The sequence below is a fragment of the Sinocyclocheilus rhinocerous genome, unplaced genomic scaffold (genome assembly GCF_001515625.1).
Source record: "Sinocyclocheilus rhinocerous isolate Xijiao unplaced genomic scaffold, SAMN03320098_v1.1 scaffold464, whole genome shotgun sequence".
NCBI classification, from domain to species: Eukaryota; Metazoa; Chordata; class Actinopteri; order Cypriniformes; family Cyprinidae; genus Sinocyclocheilus; species Sinocyclocheilus rhinocerous.
Genome location: NW_015627918.1, coordinates 631,080 through 648,551, shown reverse-complemented (window position 1 = coordinate 648,551; position 17,472 = coordinate 631,080). Strand labels below are relative to the sequence as shown.

The window sequence follows — 17,472 nt, the reverse complement described above, 5'->3', positions numbered from 1 at the left end:
AAAATTTTTTTTTTTTTTTTTTTTTTTTTTTTTCGGGTGTAAAAAAACATTTATTTTTTGATTTTTTAATCTTTCCGTTTCCCCCCCCCCCCCCGATTACTCGTTTATTCTATCGATTATTTTTTTTTACATTGAATCTATTTATTATTTTATGATCAGTCCAGTAATCCTTACCAATAATCTTAGTTAACCTACCAATACAAAATGACCATAACTTCTGCCATTTATCTTTCAATGTTTTATTTAAACATTTTCTCATAAAATACTTGCTTTACAAATAAAAACAATTTAAAATCCCAACATGAAAAAATAAAGTGCCAAGAATTAAAAGGCATCTGTCAGTCATCTATCAGTGAGTCTTGTTTTGTGTGAAACAGGTCGACGCATTCCATTCAAATTGACTTATTTTTAATCAACATAATCGATCACATAATTTCAGCCCAAAATCCCATCTGTAAAAAGTTTCAACTCTAATATGTCAATAAAATTAAACAAAAATTCTGTATGTTCTAGAAATTAGTGCATATTTAATTAATAATGACTCATTTGTATATTTAAGCACAACATTTACAAAAACTTGTAGCACAAAAAAATGTGTGTAATTCTTAATCGATCAGCTGGGGAATTGATTTATTTAGATATTTATTTAATTTATAAATTACGTCTTTGCCTAGCACAAACCAGTTCGAGTGACAGCATTAAATACAGTATTGTTTGAACAGATAAATTTACTCTAATTGCAAACAATTAAAATAAAAAAAGAAACATAATATGTATAACTTACATAATTTGTCCAAATGAACTAATTCGCCAAAGTTAGTAGTGAGTATAAGCACAATTTACAAGAGTTTTGACTATGCCAGGAAAAATGATCATGGTTTGTGGACAAGTGATGAGCAAATTGGCACAAAAAAAAAAAAAAAAATGAAACTAAATATATATACCAATCATGTCAACTATTCAATACACAAAGCCATACTATAAGTGCATATGATAAACCTTACAAATGATGCAGTACATGACAACAAAGAGAGCCATTGAAAACAATTTCTACAGATTCAGTGGGGTTTGACATTGCAGTGAACTTCTGTTCAGCCGCTGCCTTGAGTCACGCATGTGAACGTTTTGTACTGTATCTGTGTTGTCACTACTGAGATTCATAAAGTATTATAAAAACTCTCATTTTTACGAGTCAGTTCACACTACATTTACACCACATGGAGAGTGCACATAAAAATGAAATCTGTAATGTCTTTTTTTTTCATCCTCATGTTGATCCAAATTAGCTTTCCTCTGTGCAACTCACAAACACACATACACACACACAAAACTGTATGTTGGTTGGTATGTATGTTGCACACAGTTAATAGAAGCTGATGCTTTCAAGCTCCAAAAAAGACCTAGAAGCACCATAAAAGAATCTTAATAGTGGTTCATGCAACTCATTCATTATATTGCAAATCTTATGATGGCTTTAAGTGAGGAACAGACTGATATTTAAGTCATTATTCAATTAAAATATTTGTTCATTGAGTCTGTGAGCTGAACTTGAGTTCTGTCATGACAACTCTCGGAGGGATTGGCATGGTAATGTACATGACAATGTTAATGTATTTGGTCTTGGGGGAATAGATCTGCTACGCTGCTGCTGCGGCAGAGCAAGTACCAAGACTTGCTACTGCCAATACATCCACAACATGCTGCTGTGAGCATGTAAGAAATACTGCTGCTGCAAATATAACATACATGAAATAACCTCCATATAGCATACATGAATCACCTTGTAGCAGATCTATACAGGTGGAGCTGGGGTAGGGGGAGGGTTTCTGAAGTAAGCTGCAACTGCTACTGCAAGCACTAGTCATGTATTTGAATGTTGAGTAGCGAGCTCATTGGCTACCGATACAGGAGAGAACCAATCAGCTCTGCCATGTGATAATTATGTCATTAGGTCAGATTGAGTTAGACCTATCGGACTGCGCCATCTAGAGTTTCATGCCAGAACTCTGTATTTCAAATTAACAAATCATTCAGACTGTTAATTGGATCAACGGATTGACTGAAAAGATCTGACTCAAAAGAATGATTCATTCATGAATCTTCTTCTCTCTTGAACTCTAATAAAGTAGCCAAGATGTCGATTTGGGTTTGCTCCTTAGACACAACTGAAAATAGAAAAAAATACTAGGAATACACAAGCTGTGTGGACTATTTAAGGATAATTATGGGGTTTTCGAATCCTTTATAAAGCTTGAAACACCTTTAAAGATGTGGCCTGATCACGTAATTTTCTAAAGACTCAAAATGTATGTGTGTGTTCACATGAATTGTATGTGGTTCAAAGTTTAATCCTTCAGGATCTGCAACCAAGGCTGTGCTTATCCATAGGACAACACACATATATTGAATATTTATGATACATTCACAATGATTGTGTTGACAATAAAATAATGAAACATTGCAATGAACATTAAGATTTTTGATTTTTAAGATCATCAAGGCTGCATTTATTTGATCAAAAATACAGTAATATTGTGAAATAATATTACAATTTCAAATAGGCCTAACTGTTTCTGTTTGAATAAATTTTAATATGTAATTTATTCCTGTGAATTTGTAGCATCATTACTCTAGTCTGAAGTGTCACATGATCCTTCAGAAATCTTGCTGACTGAAAACATTTATTGCTGCTTTATATATATATATATATATATATATGTGTGTGTGTGTGTGTGTGTGTGTTTATTTATTATTATTATTATTATTTTATTATTTTATTTATTTTGCATTAAACATATTGAACCTGCTTGGTTGAAATTATTGAAAAAATATCATTCTTTCTGACCAGTTCAGAAAATTTTATCCACACATGCTCAAACAATTCACAGCTTAGATGTGCATTTAGAAATACCAGAATAAGGGTGTCAAAACACACACAGAAACTGTGCGTCATTTTGGAATGGAGGACAGAGCCAAATGAGATGGAGAGCAGCTCTCAATAAATTAATTTATTTTTCCAGCACAGTTGTGGAGGTGAATTTATCAGGTAATTTCCTCAAGAAATCCTTCAGTAAAAATCATCACAATCAAATTCAGAAACTATCACCAGTCACTCCTTCTCCTTTATAGATACTTCTCAAAAACACACGCATTTTGCCTTACCCTAAATCACTACAGTAAGCCTGTAATCATTATTTATATTTTAAAGTTGTCGGGCCGGATTTCCCCGGAAACTGCATGCTTTCATCATTCATCCTTGCATGTTTAGCCTATGGCATAACCAAATCAAGGTAAGAAGGTCAGGTTACTATTATATGCAGTGAAATTTGTTAGAAGCCACAATCATAGACATATAAAATATTTTATATGTCTATGGCCACAACAACTGAACCTCGAGCCGAAGAGAGTTTACAAGCAAAAGGGTAAACAACAGAACCCATAATAAAACACGAATCAACATAGTTTGCCTAGCATCACATTTGCTGTATTGACTAGGTTAACAAATCAATGTTTATGTAGGTATCAAATCCGTCAAAATCTCTAAACCAGTTACTGCTCTATTTGCCTATAAATCGCCTTGCCAAGTTATAGTTTCCACCGTTTTGAATAGCGATCGTTATGTCTAATGTACAGTTTAAAACAATTCATTTCAACAAGTCCAAACAACAGCAGCATATATAGTATATAAGCAACTTATCTGTTCATACGTCTTTTTTCCTGAAATCCGCCTTTCTTTCATTATTGGGAGAGTTTTGATGTTGTTAAGATTCGCGTAGATATGCTGATCATCCGTGATCATAGCAGAGTCGAAGCACAACTCACGTGACTGAGGACCAAAATAATGTTCTTCCGCAATAACTTGAACCGCTAGACAAGCGTCAAAAGTTGAATACTGTAACGTTAAAATCATTACCCCATAGAAAATCTTTTGTTTTCACTGCGACAGATATCAGCCTGTACAAATGGTAATCTTCTTAATAAACACAATAATAATAATAATAATAATTATTATTATTATTATTATATAGGCCTAGCTGTTTAGCTTGCCAATCAGGCGTTCATTTTCATGAACATGTTACAACTTATATTAAAAATAAATTACACCACAGACACCATCAAATGTGCTCATTTTAGACAGATTTCAAGGAACAGTTCACAATTTACTCACCCCTATGTCGGTCCGATATTAAATCCTCTTGACCTTCCATTTAAAACGAATATTTCTGGTGGCAGACTCCAATAAATGTAATAATTTATGTGATGATATGTGATTCCAATAAATGTGATGAGCTTAAGTTAAACGTTTTCATTAATTTATCAACTCAATAGCTCAGTAACTCTATTGAGGTAATCTAATTGTGATCTAATTAACAAATTGGTATTTTGGTAATATATTTTATTTTATAAAATGTTATAATATATAGACATTATATATATTGGTGATTATATTCACCAAAAAAAAAAAAAGGCCAGCAAAGTTTACACATACATTACACATCACATTCACAAACATCAATTTTATGTTTTATTTTGAAAAAGTGAAATAGCTTGAACACGGTTCACAAAACAATTTAGAGAAGTAAATAAAGGCAGCTGTCCTGTTTGTCTGGCCATCTCTCCAGCCACACACTTCATTTGATTGTGTATGCAGATATTTGTGGAAGCTAAATCTCGGGTCACGTCACGCCGCTGATCTGGCTGTCAGGCGGCTCAGAGCTTCAGAGGGGATTTGTTGTTTTGAAGCCGACCCACTGAGGCGTACGATCAGCCGCTGACTGCCAGACGATGCTGATGAAGGTACGCGTCGGCTAGTCTTTCTTCCCTCTCACAGGAAAAGAGGCCAGGTGCATTGCTCTCTGTGGAGATGTGTGGGATGTGACATTTAAAAAAAGACACGAAAGGCATACTTTTTTCCCTAAAATTACATATAAATAGATCTAAACTGCTTATATATTCTCTTATCCATCAGAAACACGCAATGATATATAAAAATTATGTCATTTATGCCATGCAAAGGCACAAGGTGTTTGCAAACATAAAGTGTGTTTAGTCCGATGCATGAAAGTACAGCATTTGGGACGTGACTCAACTTTCATGGGTTATAAATGTATTGTTGTAGACCTTGAAAGTGGCATGTTGCAATGCATCAAAACGGAGGCCATTACGAAACATTACTTTGTACATGTGCACAAACACTTTTAGCTATGCAAACTTTAATTCAGCCATTGTTTTGTTGAACAATATCTGGTGACATGCGTGACATTCTCCACATTGACGTGACTGAGGACCAAAATAATGTTCTTCCGCAATAACTTGAACCGCTAGACAAGCGTCAAAAGTTGAATACTGTAACGTTAAAATCATTACCCCATAGAAAATCTTTTGTTTTCACTGCGACAGATATCAGCCTGTACAAATGGTAATCTTCTTAATAAACACAATAATAATAATAATTATTATTATTATTATTATTATTATATAGGCCTAGCTGTTTAGCTTGCCAATCAGGCGTTCATTTTCATGAACATGTTACAACTTATATTAAAAATAAATTACACCACAGACACCATCAAATGTGCTCATTTTAGACAGATTTCAAGGAACAGTTCACAATTTACTCACCCCTATGTCGGTCCGATATTAAATCCTCTTGACCTTCCATTTAAAACGAATATTTCTGGTGGCAGACTCCAATAAATGTAATAATTTATGTGATGATATGTGATTCCAATAAATGTGATGAGCTTAAGTTAAACGTTTTCATTAATTTATCAACTCAATAGCTCAGTAACTCTATTGAGGTAATCTAATTGTGATCTAATTAACAAATTGGTATTTTGGTAATATATTTTATTTTATAAAATGTGACATGCGTGACATTCTCCACATTGCTGCAAGACTTTTCTCCTACTACTGTCATGGCAGAGCAATTGTTTGAAGAGTCTTAAAAATGTCTGAACGTCATTGCATTGCATTTTGTACACTACATTTAGTGTTTTATGTATTTAAAGGCCAATGAATAAGTGTAAAATTGAAAAGTGATAAATGCCACATGTTATCATAATGCAGTGACATTCATGTATTTTGAAGTGTGATATTAAGAATGAATTGAACATACGTTTCATATTTCTAATGATGATTATTTCCTCTCCACTGATAAGGGTCGGCGAGGGTCAAAGCTCACACTGTAAACAGGAACAGATAAAGAGAGAGAGAAATAGATTTGATATTTCCTTAATAAATCCATCAGCACGCAAGTCCAGATTGAAACGTCATTGCGGCTAGATAAGGATTACCCACAATGCTCATCAGGGTCATGACCTTGAACAATAGGATGGACCACATGCAAACATGCCCAGCTGTGCCATGTTAGCGTCAGAATGAGAAGGTCACCATCTCAGCGGTGATCCTACAGGAATTATACTGTAGTATAGTAGGAATACACAAGTTGTGCCAACTCATTTTTTAAAGTTTGACTAAGTCAAACTTTAAAAAATGAGTTGGCACAACTTGTGTATTCCTGAAGTTCAGTAAACTCAAAAAAGCTTGGTTGCTTTAATATTTTAAGTCGACTCAACTACTTTTTTTCCTATTTAAATGTATAGCTTTAATCTTATATCCTGATTCTTAGCCATATTCATGCACGTTCCTCAACATCATTTAAACATACAAATGCATGGAGTACAATTACAAACCATACTGTAAATATAACACAAACGAGATTTTGTCATCATTACATTCAGTTTAACAACAGTTAAAGAGGGTAAACTTTATCATTCAGCTGAGCTGTACCTGTATGTTTTAAACACTTCTGCTCCCTTATATGTTCTTAGCGTGTGGTTTTCTAGCATATTTACTTTAACTTCTCAGGAAACATCAGTGGTACGACCTATTTCAGATGCGGCTGAAATTACAACAGTGGTTACATAGGCCTATATTTAATTGTTTGATCATAATTATTGTAGTAGTCGCTGGATATTGGTAGGGACATGACCCTAGCGTCCCTAAATTTGTACGCCCTTGCCTTACTGGAACTACTATTGTAACAACTATTGACTTATGAGACTGTAATTGTAAGCAATGCAGGACAAAATTTATACTAGAATGAAACACAACTGAGAGCTCAGTGAAGTGTCCTGAGGTTTGAAGGAGCATCATCTGGTCATGCTAAAGTCAAGATATTGCTATGCAATTGCTAGGTGCTTTCTTACTATTCCAATTCAAAGGATATAATATAAAATATAGATATTAAGGAGAGACCGGGTTACAAATTTCATTTTCTCCTCACAGTTCAACATCCACATATATGATTGTACATATCAAAACGTTACTCTACTCAAAATCATCTAATATTGAGAAAAGAAGCCATCCAGTACAGGAAAATGACATCATGACATCAATGCGAAACAGCAATGTTTCTGCTGCAGCCATTAATATGTAATCTGTGGCTGATGGAGCAGCTGTTTAGAGGGCACCTTCTCTCTCTCTCATGTTAATCTGACAGCTTTTGTGTGATGACTGACTGACTGACTGACTGACTGACTGCTCGTGTTGAGAACATGTGGACTACAGCGTTGGGCTTTTTATAGGTGCCTGAAATAGTCCAGTTTAAAGGCCTTGAGAGGTCAAATTCTAATGTGTTCAGCTACAAAATAACATCAGAATGTGCATTGGAATAAAACCATGTAATTTTATCCCTGAAATCATATATATATATGATATATTTACATATACTGTTATATAAATATATACAGATAATAAAAAATTAAGTGCATAATTGTGAAGTAATCATTTTTAACATTTTATATATTATATAAATGAGAAATTAATACTTTTATTCAGCAAGGATGCATTAAATTGATCAAAAGTGACACTAAGGACATTTATAATGTTACAAAGATTTCCATTTCAAATAAATGCTGATCTTTTGAACTTGTATCAAAAACGTATAATGCTTTACACCAAAATATGAAGATTTTCAACATTAATAATAATCAGGAATGTTTCTTGAGCAGCAAATCAGCATATTAGAATGATTTCTGAAGGATCATGTGACACTGAAGACTGGAGCAATGATGCTGAAAATTCAGCTTTGTGTCATAAATTACATTTTACAATATATTCAAATAGAAAACAGCTATTTTAAATTCTAATAATATTTTACAATATTACTGTTTTGACTGTATTTTTGAGCAATAAACGCCTTGGTGAGCATGAGAGACGTCTTTCAAAAAATCTTACTGACTGCACACTTTTGAATGGTAGTATACACACACACACACACACACACACATGTCCCCATCAAATTAGATTGGATTATATATACATAGAAAGCTTATTAAATGCAAGTAAAGGGTGTAATGTTTCAAAACTTTTGTGAAATTAAATATGGGTGAAATAATGTTCCATTGTCATTCAGCGTAACAGATATATTTGTGACCCTGGACCACAAAACCAGTTTTAAGTGTCAATTTTTCAAAATTGAGATTTATACATCTGAAAGCTGAATAAATAAGCTTTCCATTGATGTATGGTTTGTTAGGATAGGGCAATATTTGGTTGAGATTTTACTTGTTTAATACACGAGTTTCACAATTTGAGTTGAATTTCTGAAATAAATGAACTTTTCCATGACATTCTAATTTATTGAGATGCACCTGTATATGATCTATTGTTACACTGATTGACATTTTAGTGTGTGTCCTCTATGCTTCTATGCATAAAAGGCATTCATTTTTGCTCAGAAAAAAAAATGAAAAAGGACGCATTCTAATGTATGGGGAAAAAGTATATTTAAAGCTGTATTAAATGTTTATTGTTTTGATGCTTTTCATCTTTACCATATCTAACACATGAGCATGTCTCTGTCTGCTCTCCATCAGTCTGATGTCAGGTCTGGCTGCGCTGGATGCAAAGTGTTCCAGTCGGCTGGGTCTCATCACCGTCTCTTACTACCTGTGGACCACATTCCTGGCTGTGGTGGTGGGAATCGTCATGGTGTTAATCATCCATCCGGGCGGAATGGCACAGAAGGAAGACTCTGAGGACAGCGGGAAACCCATCATGAGCTCCGCCGATGCTCTCCTTGATCTCATACGGTCAGACGGTCCTCATCGTCCTCCTAGACAGCATAGAGAGAAAACAGAGAGGCTCTGGTTACAGGGATAGTTCACCCAAAAATGGCAACTGTGTCATCGTTTACTAACGCTAACTGAAAGCACTAATTGAAATAAAATGAAATATATTTTAAAAAAAGTAATTTATTTTATTTCAGCTAGTTGCCATGGCAACATTTCTCATTTTCGTTTAGTTCACTAAAATAACTAAAACTAAATAAACTAAAACTACTACAATACATGAAAATCAATAAAAACTATAACAAAAATAAAAAAAAACTAATAAAAATCATAAAAACACAACAAAAGTACTAAAACTTTCACTAAAATTAAAGTGAAAACAAATTATAAAAATAAAATGTAATTGAAAATATTAAGAAAAGTTATGATAGTATCTCGACACTAAAATAAATGTTTTTAATTTTAAAAACAAAATTTCATTTAATTTCATTATCAAATTTCATACACAATGGTTTTTCAAAGTGGTTCAAATGGTTATAAGAAATAATCATAATAAAAAAAAACGTAAAGGGGTCATATGATGCGATTTCAATTTTTCCTTTCTCTTTGGAGTGTTACAAGCTCTTGGTGCGACAGGGCATCACAGTATGGTAAGGGGTGTAACATTTCCGTCACACGCTTGAGGTGTTCGGCCAATCACAACGCACTGGATAGTTGGTTAATCAGAGCACACCTCGCTTTTCAGACCGATTAGTTTTGTAAAAATCGACGCGTTTCAGAAAGGGCAGGCATAGAGGAAAAACAATAATGTACAGTATGTGGAAAATAATGTGTTTTTTGAACCTTAAACCGCATAAACACATTTCATTACACCAAATACACAAAATAATGTTCTTTTTAGCAGCATCATATGACCCCTTTTTAAATAAATATATTTTTAATAACGATAAAAAATGTAAATATATTAAAAACGAATAAGTCATCAAATTAAATTCAAAATATTAACACAAACTATAAGAGTATCTCGATACTAAAATAAAACCTTTTAATTTTAAAAACTAAATAATAAGATCTAATCTAAAACGTAACAAAAACTAGTATTTCATAGATACTAAAATAAAACTTTTTAAAATTTAATTTAATTATCAGATTATACAATGGTTATTCAAAGTGGTTCAAATGGCTATTAGAAATAATCAAAAATGAAAATGAACAATAAACATAAAACTCATATGCATATATTTTTAATAATTATAAAAACCACTTAAAATGTATTCAAAACAAATAATTAAAAAGACAAAAATACAAATATCACATTCAAAAGATGAACACAAACTATAATGGTAACTTGAACTAAGCATGAGCAATACTTCTAAAGCATTTATTAATCTTAGCTAATGTTAATTTCAACATTTACTAATGCATTATTAAAATCAAAAGTTGTGCTTGTTAACATTAGTTAATGCACTGTGAATGAACATGAACTAACAATGAACAACTGTATTTTCATTAACTAGCATTAACAAAGATTAATAAATACTGTAATAAATGTATTGTTCATTGTTTGTTCATGTTAGTTAATACATTAACTAACATTAACTAATGGAACCTTATTGCAAAGTGTTACAACTAGTATATCAGTGGTAGTAAAATAAAACAGCTTTTTCTATGGACCACAAAAGGAGTTTGTGAGAAGTCAGTCAATCAACACAACTTGTGATAAACTACAGCATACATCTTATTAATAGCTCAATTAGCTCGTCTGGAGCATCTTTTTTGTTATAAATAGTATCTGCTAATAAAAACTGAATTTGATTTCTGAATTACTAGTAACTCGGGCTGGTCAGTAATAAATCACATTAAACCATCATCACGGATCAAATCTCTAGCCAACCTGATTGTGTTTAGATTGAAAGTACTGCAGTCATAATCTCATATGACCCGTTTGAGAGCTCTTGTGTCTCTAAAATCAGTCACAAACACACATCTAGGGCTTGTGTTGAACCATTGGGAATCTATTTGAGTGATCTGCTAAATGCACAGTGACACTCAAATGTATTTGGACACTTTGCATGCCATTGCATTAGATATAAACATGTTCCACTAATGACAAACAAACACAAAGTCACACAATATTGACCATCTTCAACGCTACATCTACTGTTTCAGGATTTCTAATTTTTTGCTTGAAAAGTCTTTCTTTACAATAAATGATTTTTGTTTTCATGTTTTGCTATCTAATGCAATGATATATTTAAAGTGTCCACATGCATTTCGGTGCCGCTTTATGTGAGCTCAGCATCAACCAACTGGTCAATATTTGTGTCATTCATGCTAATGCATGTTTGTAGCTTAAGGCCAGGAAGCCACGTAACTAAAATCAACTGATTCATAACTCAAATTACACTCCATCAGCTGAAGGTCATTTCATTAGAAATATAATTGTTGTTTGTGTGGTCAGAGCCATTTAAAAGACCCTCAATACGGTCAGAAGCCTCATGTGGTCTGACGGCAGGATTATTTGGTGGAATCATTTCTTTAATGAAAATGACTGTTAAAAATGCATTGCAACGTCACAGTTCATTCCAGTGCACGCGAGAACAATATCCAATCAATTTTACCTCTTAACAAACACTTTTATTAAAGACCACTTGTCACATAAATCTCCATTTCTATGAGGCGTTCTGTAAAGCCTGTGTTAGTTAGAACGATCACTATAATTAACACTCTCTCAAACTCAGAACGTGCTATGAATGTTCATGTTAACTGAATTTAGTGCAACATCTCATGCTTCATGACCTCATATCGACCAGTGAGTTCATTAGACCGAAAACCAGCTTAATAACATCACCTGCTATCCCTCGCTTTCTCTAATAGCTTTAAAATGAAGAATATGTGTCGACTGAAAACATTAGCATGTGGACTAATGAAGATGTTTGACTCATAGCAGAGAATTACTCAAACCACCGGAAGATGAGATATTGAGCTCAGTCATAGACAACGATATTCAATTAATTGCAGGTTACTTGGCAAACAAAATAATGAGGAGGACGTGACCGGCACTGATAGCATAACACTGAAAATCTTGTGCTAATAGTCTTGACATAATTTGTATTAATAAGCAATAATGTAAAAAAAGACTGTCCTTTAATAAATATACAACCTTTAGGTCTTGTCAAAATGATGTTATTTGGGAGATGAGCACATAGGAATGTTGTAATTATTAGTGAACTGGTACTCATTGACTATTGATCATTTAGTGTAGTTGGTACACATTTTGTGCACTAATGATGAAGAAAACCCATAAACACTGCCCACTGCCAAAAACACTGCTATGCTACAGAAGCATAAAAACGAAAGCTTCAAGTACACATTTAACATGCACATGTTGGTCTTTATATTGTTGCATTGCAAAAGCAAAACAAAGAAATAAAAACCTGCATGCACAAAAAAACTCATCCACTTTTGCACAGAATGAACAAACATAAACGGATGCAAAATGCATGAGCATAGATATTTTCCATTATGAAATAAAAAAAATTGCATGCACAAAAAAGTAATGCACAGAATGAACAAACATAAATGCAAAATGCATGTGCAGCTACTTTCCATTTGGAAATAAAATTTGCATGCATGAAAAAATCTCATGCATTAATGCACAGAATGAACGAATACACAAACAGATGCATTATGCATAAGGAAAGACATTTTCCATTGAGAAATAAGAACCTGCATGCAAACACACGCACACACACACACAAATCATGCACGAATACACAAACATATGCATAATGGATTCACACAGCTGCGGTTGTGCTCTACTGTAGGTAGCATATATTTTCAGATGTACAGTATGTTGAGAGTCTTGGAATGTGGAACTGAGAGTTCGGTATAAACATTTCATTTAAATTTCATTAAAGTATGAGAGGAAAAACTCATTGGGTTCGGTTATTTTCCTGCAACAATACCAGCGCTTTATGACTCAGTGTGAAAAGACCACACTAGCCGGGCCAGCTTTAAGTAGACCCAAACCAACAGCACTTTTGCATCCTATTCAATCATTACAGCATCCGCCTGCAGGAAACTCAACCACCTATTAACACAGAACATTGTCTTGATGTGAATAGCTCGCTGGGATCATACAGCACATCTGATCCGGCTCCAGCGGCTCTCGCATGCACAGATTGTGTTTGGATGCTAATGAATGAATCTCATCCTCTCATACAGCACAATATGACTATACTACCAATCCAGGGTGATCTTATTAGTTTTCATAGGTATTTGTATCTAAAGTACACACATATAGTCATTTACTGTTGCTTTGTGTGTCTGTGTTTTTCTAAAGGTTCTTATTCCATACAAACCAATACATAATTGGTTTCATGAATACATGGTTATTTGTGAATAGGATGCATTTTTTTGCACTGAAGTACCTCTGGCACAAGATTGAATTCACCCCATAATGAATAATGAATCATTTTATTTTTTTGTCAATCTTTGAAATTGTCAACATCCTTATTAAGCTTCAACATTCATTAAGTATTTATTGGCTTTTTTATTAATGTGGTTGTTTTCAGGCCTCTTGACAAAAAGGTCAAATGATTTTAAAAAACAGTTACACACACTAAGGAACTGGCAAGGACAGTTTACTATAGGTTACTATAAGTTGCGTACATTAAATGCTTTCAAGGAAAGTCCTATTGAAAGTATGCACGTATGCACTATGCACGTATATAACTGTGATATATTTTGTCCCCAAACAGAAACATGTTTCCAGCCAACCTTGTTCAAGCCACTTTTCAACAGGTAAGAATCCACAGCTGGCCATGAATTATAAGTCATCCTCCTTACTGTACATGTAAGAACTGACAATAATCAACTGAATTAATGCATATATGCAAAAACATTAACGCACATTAACAATGCTAGCATGAGCGCCTGGAATGTAAATAAGCATGGGCAGGTTAGTTGTTGTGCAATCCGGATTACTGAATAAATGCATTTGAGGAGCTTGTGCTCTGATCACAAAGTGCTTGACAACCTGAAGTAAAATAAAAAGAGATTCATTTTGTGTTTCTTCTCTTTAGTATCGTACCAACAGTATGCCCATAATGAAGACCCCCAAGACGACAGTGGCCACCAGTCTAACAGAAACCACCACTCGCCGCGCTCTAATCTACGGGATTCAGGATGATAACGGGACGGACATCCAGAACTTCCAGCTGGATCTGACGCCGCCTCCTGACGTGGTGATGCGGACGCTTCCTGGCACCAGCGAGGGCATGAACGTCCTGGGGATCGTCATTTTCTCTGCCACCATGGGTGAGAATACTGGCACAGAGACAACATAATAAATAAGCTAATATTTTCATATCATATCTCACATTTGCACATTGCTGCTCATTTTTGCGAAGGCATAATGTTGGGCAGGATGGGTCCAAACGGCAGTGCTCTGGTGAACTTCTGTCAAAGTCTCAATGAAGCAGTGCTGAAAATCGTCGCTATAGTCATCTGGTAAGACTATTATATATATATATATATATATATATATATATAAAATGCAAATAAATTGTTTTTAAATTATTTATGTAGCTCTTTTTAAAATAAAGAAATGATAAAAACATTATCTACTTAACTGACATATTAAAAATTAGTCAGAAATATATATTTTTAAAATCTTTTTTCATATTTAACCTTTTATTTAAATAATGAACCTTGAAAAAATATATATGAAATTTTTTTTTTAAATACTTCAGAATTTTATGACTCATATAGTATGATATATTGAGAATATGGAGCTCAAATTCAGATGAAAAAAGCATAAGTTTTATTCAGAGGCCCAAACTGAGCAAAAATGAGCAGCAATGTGAAGCATGAAGCACGAGCTGAAGATGGATATTTGTACATTTACACTAAAAGGCCTTTTGCTTGCTAAAAGTGCATAAAAGATCAATCAGACGACAGAAGGCATGATGACTCATATAGTATGATATATTGAGAATATGGAGCTCAAATTCAGATGAAAAAAGCATAAGTTTTATTCAGAGGCCCAAACTGAGCAAAAATTCGCAATTTGGTACAGAAGTAAGATTAAATTCTGACTGCTTGTAATGTAAACTAATGAGATCTTTTGAACAGTATAAAACATACTTACATAAAAAGATATATCAGTCGTCACTCTATATCTTCTTTGTAAGATAAAATTTTAATGTTTAGCTTTATGATCAAATCATATAATGCAATGCAATACAATGATGATTGAGAGATGAACAAAAAATGCATTGCATTTGATTTTTCTAAGAAGTGATGTATGCATAATCAAGTAAACCTAAGTTGCTTCAGTCCAGTACATGTTCATCTTGAAATACTACTAACAATATAACATTTATTCTTACAATTGCTTCATAAAATTAGGTAAAGAGGAAAAGCAAAAGACACGTGAAACACGACCTGAAGGTGAACAATTTTACAATTATACTTAGAACCCTTGCTAAAAAGTATAAACCAAAATTGAGTTCGACGGGTTTTTCAGCAAAGTTTAGATCATGTTGATCATTTAGTGGCCTTAGAAATTTGCATATCAAATATGATACAGAAGGCTAAGAATATATTACATGACCTCAAAGCTAATACACGTGGACTGAAAGCTACAAAACACCAACTTTGATTTAATGTTGTCTAAGCAATTTACAAAATATTCATACAGCTTTCCATTATAATAGCCTGTGGACCGAGGTTGCCTTGGACAGACATTTCAGCTAAATGTCTATTTAATGGTGGTCTGTGCTCATCTCAATAAATCGCTGCTTAAAAGAGCCCTGTTGATGGCTATAAGTGAGGTAGAGGCTCCGGGCTTTATGGCAATGTTGTTATCAAAAGTGATTTAAGCTTTTCGCATTGACATCGAAGGCCATAAAATGCAAATAAATTGTTTTTAAATTATTTATGTAGCTCTTTTTAAAATAAAGAAATGATAAAAACATTATCTACTTAACTGACATATTAAAAATTAGTCAGAAATATATATTTTTAAAATCTTTTTTCATATTTAACCTTTTATTTAAATAATGAACCTTGAAAAAATATATATGAAATTTTTTTTTTAAATACTTCAGAATTTTATGACTCATATAGTATGATATATTGAGAATATGGAGCTCAAATTCAGATGAAAAAAGCATAAGTTTTATTCAGAGGCCCAAACTGAGCAAAAATTCGCAATTTGGTACAGAAGTAAGATTAAATTCTGACTGCTTGTAATGTAAACTAATGAGATCTTTTGAACAGTATAAAACATACTTACATAAAAAGATATATCAGTCGTCACTCTATATCTTCTTTGTAAGATAAAATTTTAATGTTTAGCTTTATGATCAAATCATATAATGCAATGCAATACAATGATGATTGAGAGATGAACAAATAAACGTTCCTCAAAAGCCTGATATTTGATACTCGTATCTAATTTTTCTAAAAAAAAATGATGCCTGGATAATCAAGGAAAGCTAAACTGCTTCAGTCCAGTAAGTGCTCATTTTGAAATATTACTAACAATATCAAAGCTATTCTTATATTTACTTTATAAACATCAGTAAAGATTTCACGGCAAAAAGACACATGAAGCACGAGCTGAAGATGGATATTTGTACATTTACACTAAAAGGCCTTTTGCTTGCTAAAAGTGCATAAAAGATCAATCAGACGACAGAAGGCATGTAGTAGATTGTGGGCAACAGGGTTTTTCAGTTTTGATAATGCTGATCATTTAGGCTGTAGAAATTAAGGTTAGGCAATAAAGTATAAGAGGATATTTTGTGAATAGTTACAGCTAGTTTGCTGTGCAGGTACTTCCCGTTCGGCATCGTGTTTCTGGTAGCCGGTAAGATCCTGGAGATGAGCGACCCGTCCGCGATGGGGAAGAAGCTGGGCTTTTATGCCATCACTGTAGTGATGGGCCTCATTCTGCACGGCCTCTTCATCCTGCCCAGCATGTACTTCTTCATCACCAAGAAGAGCCCGATCGTCTACATCCGAGGAATCCTGCAGGCCCTGCTCATCTCACTGGCCACGTCCTCCAGGTACAACACACACAAACACCAGCTGAAACACACAAAGCAATCCTAATCATCCTGTTAGTCTGTTGCAAAATCCCTTTAACTAACAAACGACAGTTCATTAACAATGACATCCTCCAAAATGTCTCCAAACCATTTCTGGGGGTAAAAGACCAGAAATGTTAGTGTTAACCAGAAATTTGATGAATTCCTCTGGTGTTTTATTTCCTGGTTTGATTAATGATATCAAATTAGATATAATATATAAATATATATACACACACACTACCATTTAAAAGTTAAAGATTTTATAATGCTTTTGAAGTAAGTCTCAGCAAGGC

General features: G+C 33.6%; 1 protein-coding gene across 1 annotated transcript in view; it reads left to right on the top strand.

Moving 5' to 3' along the window:
- The window catches only part of LOC107737056 (excitatory amino acid transporter 5-like), a 39,023-nt gene that overhangs the window by 8,684 nt on the left and 12,867 nt on the right, over positions 1-17,472 (top strand). Inside the window, exons 8-12 of the mRNA XM_016548460.1 lie at positions 8,883-9,098; positions 13,841-13,883; positions 14,165-14,399; positions 14,492-14,591; positions 16,922-17,155. Of these exons, the coding sequence (XP_016403946.1) occupies positions 8,883-9,098; positions 13,841-13,883; positions 14,165-14,399; positions 14,492-14,591; positions 16,922-17,155 (828 nt within the window). The remainder of the gene's footprint in view (positions 1-8,882; positions 9,099-13,840; positions 13,884-14,164; positions 14,400-14,491; positions 14,592-16,921; positions 17,156-17,472) is intronic.